The sequence below is a fragment of the Melopsittacus undulatus genome, chromosome 5 (genome assembly GCF_012275295.1).
Source record: "Melopsittacus undulatus isolate bMelUnd1 chromosome 5, bMelUnd1.mat.Z, whole genome shotgun sequence".
Taxonomy (NCBI): Eukaryota; Metazoa; Chordata; class Aves; order Psittaciformes; family Psittaculidae; genus Melopsittacus; species Melopsittacus undulatus.
This window is the reverse complement of record NC_047531.1, coordinates 47,209,457-47,219,606: the sequence shown is the minus strand read 5'-3', so window position 1 is coordinate 47,219,606 and position 10,150 is coordinate 47,209,457. Positions and strand designations below refer to the sequence as shown.

Sequence of the window (10,150 nt, the reverse complement as noted above, 5' to 3'; positions counted from 1 at the left end):
AGGGTGTCTTTGAAAGAGTGAATTTGTTGAGCTCTGCACACCTGAACCCTGTAAGAAGGCATGAAAGCATGGCTTTTCCTCTACTTCTGAACTGGGAGCACACCAGAACAAAGTGAAGGAAAAAAAAAAACCAACCCAATAAGCTACAGCAACATCTCTCAACCCTCTGAAGGCTCATAGATAGCAATTATCTTCCAAAGGTTTACTTCAAAGGTAATTTATTATTTTATTAGCTGATCACTAAGAGATCAAATAAAGCAAAAGTGCCTAGTCAAGTATGTTCCTGTTTTATTTTGATATCACTTGAAGAACCCGATTTGCTACTTTAAATGCTGGAGAAGACAGCTGAGTAGGAGTTTGGGCTGGGTGAAGCCAGCTAGGCAAGAGTTTTGCATTTGGTTTATAAAAGAGCTTGAGTAGGCTGAGATTCCAGGCTGATGAGATGGTCTCCAGGATGACTACAGTTCTCTTTAGGCAGAGAACTTGCATCCTCAACATTGAAGCTATAGCGATGCAAGAGGAGTATGTTCTCTGTAGCCCTGCAGGACTTGACTTTGCTGTTTTTTTTGCAGCAATTGCTCCCATGGCAATCATACCAAGATGCTGCTCTGTTTAGCTCTAAGCTACACAAGTAGTGGACCAGACACCAAAGATGGCAGCTTTCGGTCCAGGCTTGATCTGAACCCATGACTTATGAATGGAAAGCATTATAGCTGACTTAAAAAAAAAATTGTCTGAGCCATAAAAATACTCCTCTACATTTGCCAAAGTGAAAGGTTTCAGGAGCTGACAGAGGAACACTGGTACTGTGGTCAGGTCATGATCCATTAGCAGTTCACTACTACTGCAGTGTTTCCATGCTGCTGTGTCAAGACATGCCCTTCCTCCCCAAATCTAAGCTGCTGGAGGTGTTGCTTCCCAAATTCAATCACTGGTGTTTTGCCTTTGTATTAGCCTGGGAGCCCCAGATCCACCTTCTGCTCAGGCCTGACTTTAGTGGGAGCTGCTGCTTCTCGCAGATGGTTGCAGCAACACTCATCCCATTGCCTGTGCCTTCGAAGTCCATTAGCACAGAGAGATGTACAGATGTGTCAGACCATGTGCTGATGGCTGGTGTGCATGGCACGAAGGAGAGAAGCATTGTTCTGAGAGTAACAACAGAAACCTCCTTGTGCTGTGAAGAGAAGTAGAAGAAAAAGCAAAGCATCTCAGGAATTCCTCAAAAGCTGCAGGAATTGTTGGATGAAACAGACAAGGTAGTTGGAGGAATCTTTATGATCAATGAAGAATAAAACTGCTCAAGGAAAACGAGAGAGAATTGTGGGCAGACCTGAAACCATATTTGGATTTGGGAGATTTTGCTTCCCTTCCATTTTCTTGTTGTCAATGTATATATAAAATCTTCCTTCCTTACCCCCCCCCCCCAACCCCAATCTCTCTCTGATGAGGAGTTTTAGAGTGGAAAATACTGAAATATCCCACTTTGAATCTTTCAAAATCTATCTTTTTCACATCCTTTAAAATAGACTTGTATATCTAAACTATTATTTCAGGTCAAAAAGGAGAAAAAATGAGAGTCAATAAACAGTGAAATACACCACAAACATGATTTTTCACTTCATATTGAACAAACACCTTGAATTCACCCTAATTTTTCTTTGTTTCTATTCTTTTTGTCTGACCCTCAGTCCCCCACACTTTCTGTTTGACCTTTTTTTAAACATTTTTATTACCCATCCCTGCTTTTAGTTCTTCATCTATTTAAATATTAATGTAAGAACAGCAGTTACACATTATTTTTATTTCTTAATGAAACCAACCAGCAATCCCAACATATTGTCTTCAGGGTTGAGGGATCAGGAGAAAGTATTCCATATGGCAAAAGAATTACAGGAATTATGGACAGAAAGCCCCTACTTGGGAAATGAGTCAGTCTGCTTCTGCCTAGCAGAAAAGATAGGCACAGAAGCATAGAGCTTTTAGGAACAGCTTATGAGTTTACAGCTTACAAAGTAAATGAAGTCTCTGTGTCTCTCGTCCACATACACTAACTCAGTTCCCACATACGCATGCATACAGGTCTCTGGTGGAAAGCCGGGAACGTGCAGTCTGCAATGCATATGAACTTTCTGTTTAGAGGAGAAAAGAAAAGATTTTTTTCAATAGGCACAAAATCCCACCCCCTCAGCAGCCCTCCTTCCCCTGTGTCTGACACTGACTTCAAGGGAGGAGTTGAGCCAATTATCTGTGAGTCCTACAGAAGGAAAATCTGCAATTTGCCAGTAGTTGTGAGAGCGAGAGGGAGGAAGGCAGGGAGGGAAGCAGAAAGACTTAATTGGTGAATGTAAAGAAAAGCCCCTTCTGTCTTCAAAACAGAATATTTTAAAGCAAATTTCGGACCAGAGGAAAGGAAGCTCGGGGGAAGGTGTGCCAGGCAAGACCTGGGTAAGTCCAGGTTCACCACACACAGCTTCCATGCCCCCACTGATTTTTGCCCATAGGGTCTGAGGTGGCATAGAAGCAGAGTGGGCCAGCCAGATGCACCCACAACCCTGCTCAACTAGGTGACGCCCCAGAGATCCCTTCCCCACAGCACAGCCCACGAAGCACAACTTGCAAGAAAAGCCAGTGGGAGTGGAAGAGATTCTGCCTCTCCTTCTCTTGAACTGAGGCTGTGAGAAGAGCTCATCTCACCACAGGGAAAGCTACCACTGGTTCTGAGATGCTTCTTCAGCCCTTGTCAGTCACCTGATCCAGTACCCGCCATCCATGGGGGAAACTGCTCTGGAGCCCTGCGGTCCTTCCAAATCCTGCTAAGTTCCTGGGAAATATTGGTGAAGAACTGAGCCCAGAGCAAGCAACGTGGGATCCACAGAACAACAGCCTTTTACAGCAGCAGCCATCTCTGATTAAAATTATCAGCTTCACCAGACTGTACCAAGACCCAGGACTGCTCCTCCAAGGAGAGAGGTAAGAAAACACGATGGAGTTTGGAATAAAAGCAGGAAACAAACATCCCACAGGAATGATTCTGGTGTGTATGAAGATTACAGGGATGCTAGTAGTGATTAACAACTGTTGGGTCTGTTATGTATGATTCAGTCTGTGTCTGTCTATGTCCTTTTTAGCTGGGTGCACTTAATTACATTGGGATAGCAAACAGAGACACAAACAGTGGCTTAGGACCGAGGAGTGTGAGTGAGCTAGTTCAGAAGTCTGTGCAAGGATGGGGTGTGTAGGGAGCATAGCTCTGATGGGAGGATTGAAAACGAAGGTGTAAAAGCTCTGGGCAGGTTGAATGAAGAATGTCTTCCTTAGATATCTCTACAGGTGCTCAGGATCAAATTTGTCAGCATCTCACTGAAATCAGACAAGCGCTCCTCAGAGCATACAAAAGCAGATTCACTGTCATGAAATCTGATGTCTGCCTATGAAACAAGCAGTGGTGGTTAACAGGTAGAAGATGACATAGGGAGTCAAAAGAAATAGGATTTAATGTTGATTTTGGGCAGCTTTTTTCAGCTCTCTCTAGGTGTATGAGCATTTTCCTTTATTAAGTGGAGACAACACTCATTGCCTGCATTTCTATGACAGTTCAGAATCTCTGTGCTGCACCAATATACAATACTAATGCAAAGTTTCTAGCATCAAGCCAGTGCATAAAGCAGAAGGTACCACTGGGAATTAATCTATGCTTAAGCATTTAATAAACTGGAAGGAAAAGAAGCAGATTAAAGCCAGATGGATGTTATTTGTCTCCTCATTCTTCTGATTGATTTTGCTTTACTTAGTCTATGAACATGTGGTCTCTCTCTGTTTCCTTTCTTCTGCCTTTAATCTTTTTCAATGTACACATCCCTGTGCTCCCCCCACTCACCCCTGGGTGTGAAGGCTGAAGTTTCATTCCTTTTCTGAGGAGGAAAGAAGGCAGATTATATTGAACTGGAGAGAAACTGGAGTAGGGGGATAAGAAGAAAGCACAAACCACAAATAAAACCTCCTGGTTCAGCAGCACGCTCTGAGTCAGATTCGCAGCAGAGGTGATGAGATGAGTAGCAACTCCGTGAATCAAAGTGCTGAAAAGCATCTTTTGACTTTGTGTGAAATGAAACACAGTGAGGAAAGCACAATAGTCCCCTTGAATGAATGCTTTGAGAGATGGAACAAGGACAGCAGAAAGTGACTATTTAATACCTTAAAGTCTGCATGTTCTTATACCCCTCTTTTGCTTTCATTGCTGGGGCAAAGCATCCTGAAATGAGTATGTCTGTATATAGGATTTTGCCTTTGGTGGGGGTGGGAGGCAATGTGATTTAATGACCAGAGATGCAGGGGTGAGGAAAGGTGGAATGGAGAAAGAATTTGAAATGCAGGGTCCCAAAGCCTGTTCACATTTCTCATCTGTTGTACCTTGGGTAGTCATTCAGCTTCCTCATACCTTAATCTTCCATGTCTGCAGATGCCAATTCCTTCTTCAAGCTGTTCAGTATACTGTAACATTAACTGAGGTCCAAAGCAGTGCAATTAATTTCAAAGAAGTGGAGGACAGAAATGTTTTTTGCACTAAAGGTGCAAAATTAACCCTCCAAACAGCTGCAGTGACACAGTCCACCTCCTTTGCTGTATGATGGGAGTTTTTCCAATCACTAACAGCTCAGTGGTTACCTGCCCATCTGCAGTATAATTTGTAGGACTCTGGCTTGTAAAGCTGTTGGCCAGGATCAGGTCCCTCAGCATGCATGTTCTGTGCAGGACATATAAGGCATTTGCTTAAAAAGCACAACTGTGCTCACTCACAGATGTTGCCACACCAAGTTATACAAACCTGATGTTTGGCATGTGTGAACCAGCACAATCCACTTGCTACACTGCAGCTACACTGGTTCATCCCAGACTGAAGAGCTGACTAAATACTGATCCTGGGTTGTAGAGAAGTTTTTTGGTTTTCCCACAACATCTATCTCCCTGGTTTCTCTGCCAGCTAAATGAAACCTGAGAGGGTGAAAGGAAGCATCCCAAAGCAGCTCCATCAGTCTGCCCGTGAATACAAGACAGCATTGGACTGGCTACATAGGAAAGGGTAGAGATAGCGCACATGGCAGTGCTATTTCAGAGATTGAATATAGCGTTTCTGTATGGTTGGAGATAGGTCCTGCTCTAAACAAAACACAGAGTCCAGTTCAAATACCAGGTGTGCTTCTTACTGTCATTCCAATCACAGCAATCCCAACAGTACCGCAACTCTGCACATTTGTGTCCAACCAAATTTATGTTCTGCCATTACTGTCTGGCCCTAATATCACGCTGTCCTGCTCACTGAATATAATTCAGAGCGTAAGCTACTCTGAAGAAAGCTTTGCATTTTCTTCTGTGCTTTAGATAGGGCTGAATGTGCTGCTGGCAGCAAATTATAGCAATAATAATAATAAACAGTAGTGTTTTCCTGTTGCCTTGGGCTATAGCACAGCAATGATGCTGGATCAGAATTCCACAGACTTCTTTATTTAGCAGTGACTGTATCTTTGCTGCTGCTTTGGTGCTTAGCACATGCTAAACAAAGTAAAAGATTCTAAGCTTTTGACTGAGATAAGTGTCAGCTAGATAAAAGCTTTAGAGATAAAATTCACTAAAGGGAAAGATAGGAATCCAGATCTGGACCCAGATATGATCTTTCAGTGTACATAAAGTACTTGCATTGTAATATTAAATAAACAACACTTAAGTTAAACAAACAGCACAGTGGGAACTTGATTATTCTTTAATAAGTTCCTAGTAACCAAAATAAACTCTGTCAGAAATGTGCCTTCTTTGCTCTACACGTAGCTTTCCCCACACAGGGGTTATATTTTTCCCTTCAGCCCACATTTGAACTGGTACATGAAAAGTGTCAGAGCAGCACTCTTCTTAGCAAAATTTTCTGCAGCTGAGTGCTATGTCAAAATCTGATCTCCAAAGTCTCAAGACTCATTTTATTTGTCAGGGGTTGGGAATCTTATCTAGTAGCTATGTAAGATGGCTGTCCTTTATTTTTAATCCTTCTTGTACTTAGCACCCGCACAGACTGTGACACCCACAACAGCTGTGTATGTATAAAGACTGAAAATCCCATGAAATCCAAGTTTTTGCAGTTCCATCCATTGCCAGATATCCTGCTGAAATGATGATAGTTTGTTATAGGGAGTTCCCACACTACCAGTCCAAACTGCATGATTAAAATCTGCTTTTCTAAAAGGTCACCGAAGGCAGAGATCATTGAATTTATCCTCGGCCAGTGCTATTTTTTGGCTCAGACTCCCTGTATCAGCAATGAAGGTTGTATGGGACCAGCTATTTAAAGTTACTGAGATGTCTAGCTTCCACTGATGTCGAGCCTGATTCTTGTTTCCGTCTGACTTTTGGTTGATCTCAGAAAATGAGTATTATCTGCAGCTCCTATTTAGGCAATCAAACAAAGCCATCAAGGCCCTGATGGCAGCTGCAATGGATACAGTATATTGGGAAATCTGACCTCTGTGTTTATGTATCTAAATGAGAATCAAGCTCTTCTGAAAAATCTGGTAATGCTGAAGTGACGCAGATGGTGGGAAGGAACTTGGTATCTAAGTTGAAGCACAGATGATAAAATTAGCCCTTAATGTTTAAATGAAATAGCAAATACAGTTCAAAACCATGCTATTTTCAGTGTAAATTACTTCATTTTTATATGACTTTAAAAGAAAAGAAAAAATACACCACCAACAATGAACCTCACTCCCTGGAAATGAAACTGAAAAAATTAAGCATTTCCAGAGAAAAGATTTCTGTATGGACCATTGATCTACTAACTACTGTGCTCCAGAGCACTGTTTGACAAGCCTGTGGTAAGGAGCTGCCCTATTTCATCCTCTGTTTAGTTTCTGGTCTTCGCTGCCCTATTACATCCTCTGTTCTGTTTCTGGTCTTCCCTCCAATTCCGCTATTTCTTCTTTCAGGATCAAGCAATGATGAAGACTATGTCTGGTGGAAACTGCACTCTGAATGTGCCAGCTAAGAACTCATACCGCATGGTAGTGCTGGGAGCCTCCAGGGTGGGGAAAAGCTCCATTGTCTCACGCTTTCTCAATGGCCGCTTTGAGGACCAGTACACTCCCACCATTGAGGATTTCCATCGCAAGGTCTACAACATCCGGGGAGACATGTATCAGCTGGATATCCTTGACACCTCTGGGAATCACCCTTTCCCTGCTATGAGAAGGCTTTCCATCCTGACAGGTGAGAAGAAAGTGAGGAAAGTTTGCAGATGGGGAACGGAGGGTGAAAAATCATGAGGATAGACATTACCTTGAAAAACTGCAGCCTGGGGATGAGTCTTTCCTGAGAGGTAGCTCAAAGGACTGCTTGATTTTGTTGCAACATGTGCTTTTCTAGAGATGCATTTCCTGGCTGGGATATTCCAGGCACTATAGGGAGTGCATTAGCCACAGAGGAGAAGTCCACTGGGTGAAGGTCTGAAATTGAGATTTCCCCGAGTTTATTTCCCTTTCTGCTCCATATCTTTTTATTGTAATAATAAAAAATAAATAAATGGCTGAATAAAATCTTGTGGGCATAAAAAGCAGCAAGGGACAAAAAAGCATGTTGATGCACAAAAAAGGATCCTAACAAAAAAAAAAAAACAGATTTCAAAGTTTTATTTTTTTTCCTACGATTTCCAGTCTGATTCCTTGATTTGATATTCCACTAAAAAGGTAGCTCCAGTTTTACCCTTTCTTGTTAATCTGTGGTTAATCAGATGCATTAAAGGGACAAAAGGGAAAATCATGGGCTCGTTTTGAATGTTCTTATTGTCAAGCAGCTCCTGTTGTGATGAGCTAAGGTGTATTCTTTAATTGTGAAAGTGACAGTGGAGATATATTCAGCCACAGGAAAAACAAGCCCACTTTCTAGATTTGCTGTCTACCCTTCTAGCTAGCCAGAGAAACACAATGTTATCATCCAACTAGGCTAGTGTCCACATCCAGTGAGGTCCTAGGGCCAGCTTCTGGGATGCAGATGTGAGCTCTTGCCCATGAAAGCTCTCTTAGCATGTTCCACATGAATGTCATTCAAAAGGCAATGATTTACATTAGTTTATATTTGCAAAAGGAATTGTAAGTCAGGAAATGTCAAAAAGGAAATGCCAGGGGATCTGTGTAATTAATGTATTTCTTGGGTTTTTTTCCATGGTCTGTTTCTCTGGAGCAAATGAAATGACAGCAGAGCAATGCACATTGGAAAACCTCTCACTCCTGACTTAGGTGTTCAGAACTGACTAGGTGTTAATCTTCAGTTCAGGTGTTGCTTCGTGTATTGTACAATCAAAAGGGCAAGGCTGAGTGGCTATTAACTGTCCACTCACTCTGGTGTCAGAACAGGCTGTATTTTACGCAGAGATACAGATGAAAGGAAGAAAGAAAAGCAGCACAACAGAGCTGAGATAGAAATATGTTTACAAAAGAGATTAAAATGGGAAATAAATTGCAAGTCCAGTGTGAGGTAGGAACACAATCAGATATGGATGAAGTAACGTCATCGCCAAAAGTGTTTTCGATAGTACTACAGGAAGGTGTGAGGAGTTGAATTAGGAGAACTGGAATTAAAGTACAGCTGAGGGATTCAAAAGGACTAAACAAAAAATATGGGGAGGAGATGGAAAAGAAACCTACTGCTTTTTTTAAATTAGCTCCTCTCACATGTGCTGCAAGCAACAATCCTTTACAGTATCTTTTTGTAATTGCAGGGGATGTTTTCATCCTGGTATTCAGCCTGGACAACCGAGAATCCTTTGATGAGGTCAAGAGGCTCCAGAAACAGATCCTTGAGGTCAAATCCTGCCTGAAGAACAAGACCAAGGAATCAGCTGACCTCCCCATGGTGATCTGTGGCAACAAAAGTGACCACAGTGAAATCTTCCGTAAGGTACGTTCAGAAGAAGGGGAGAACTTGGTCTCCAGTGATGAAAACTGTGCTTATTTCGAAGTTTCAGCCAAGAAGAACACCAATGTGGATGAGATGTTCTATGTCCTCTTCAGCATGGCCAAGCTACCTCATGAGATGAGCCCTTCCCTCCACAGGAAAATCTCCATCCAGTATGGTGACCCCTTCCAAACGAAACCCTTTCGCATGCGCCGAGTCAAGGACATGGATGCCTATGGTATGATCTCTCCCTTTGCTCGCCGGCCAAGCGTCAACAGTGACCTGAAGTATATCAAATCGAAAGTTCTCAGGGAAGGTCAGTCCAGGGAGAGGGAGAAATGCACAATCCAGTGAAGGGAGCTTGCACTTCTGTCTGAAGTCACCATCCACATGCAGTGCCTTAAAGAAAAATGATCTGTGGAAGCACAGAATGGGCTTACAGGGTCCAAGAGAACCCAACATGGAGAAAGGATAACTTCCTGTGGATTCTGCTGAGTCATGAATGTAAATAACATCGTTCTTGTAAATGACTGGGAAAAATCACAGGCCTGAAATACGAGTCCATTCCTCTGTCCATAGTGTAATTCCTCATCATTCCCTGTTTTGTTTAAAGAATAGACCTGAGAAGTATAGACATTTAAAGTTCATCCTTAGAAAGAAGGTAGATAAAAAATGCACAGAAGGCATTAACAGTTATCCAGCATGAAGCTCTTGCTAAGAGAGAGGAGGTTATAGGTATGTGTGTGTGTGTGCATATCCCTGTGTGTCCGTATGTATATGTGCATGCATGTGTGGAGCAGTCCTTTAAAAAAAATGAGATTATCATTTCAAAGGGCAGAAGTCTTAACTGAGGTTTCACAGATTGGGAGTGGACTCTATATACTGATGCACGACTAACTGATATCTGAGAAGACCTGCATTAAGAAGATTTTGATTTAGTGTTTGCTGGGACAGTTATCATTTGATGTTGATATTAATGTTGTTTTGTATTACAGATTTTATTTGTTTGCTTTGTTGTTTTGGGTTTTTTTTTATTGTCTTGGGGTAGGTTCTTGGCGAAATCAGATGTCAAGTGTGTTTGACATCAAAACTGTCTACTTTCTAGCAGTGAAAGGTCATCTGTAAAATCAATGTATGTGCATTGATTGAAAGTGAAATTGTTCTGCAAAAAGCAATACATTTGACTGCTTTGCAAGCCTGGTGTGATATTATCTCT

The 10,150-nt window shown here is 42.0% G+C and overlaps 1 protein-coding gene across 1 annotated transcript; it reads left to right on the top strand.

Annotated features, from left to right (window-relative positions):
• The first annotated feature begins 2,313 nt into the window (after positions 1-2,313).
• RASD2 (RASD family member 2) lies at positions 2,314-10,129 on the top strand. The gene is made up of 3 exons (XM_005150403.4): positions 2,314-2,970; positions 6,972-7,251; positions 8,759-10,129. The coding sequence occupies exons 2-3, from the start codon at positions 6,981-6,983 to the stop codon at positions 9,286-9,288; spliced, it is 801 nt and encodes a 266-aa protein (XP_005150460.1). The 5' UTR covers positions 2,314-2,970; positions 6,972-6,980; the 3' UTR covers positions 9,289-10,129.
• Positions 10,130-10,150: the final 21 nt, after the last annotated feature.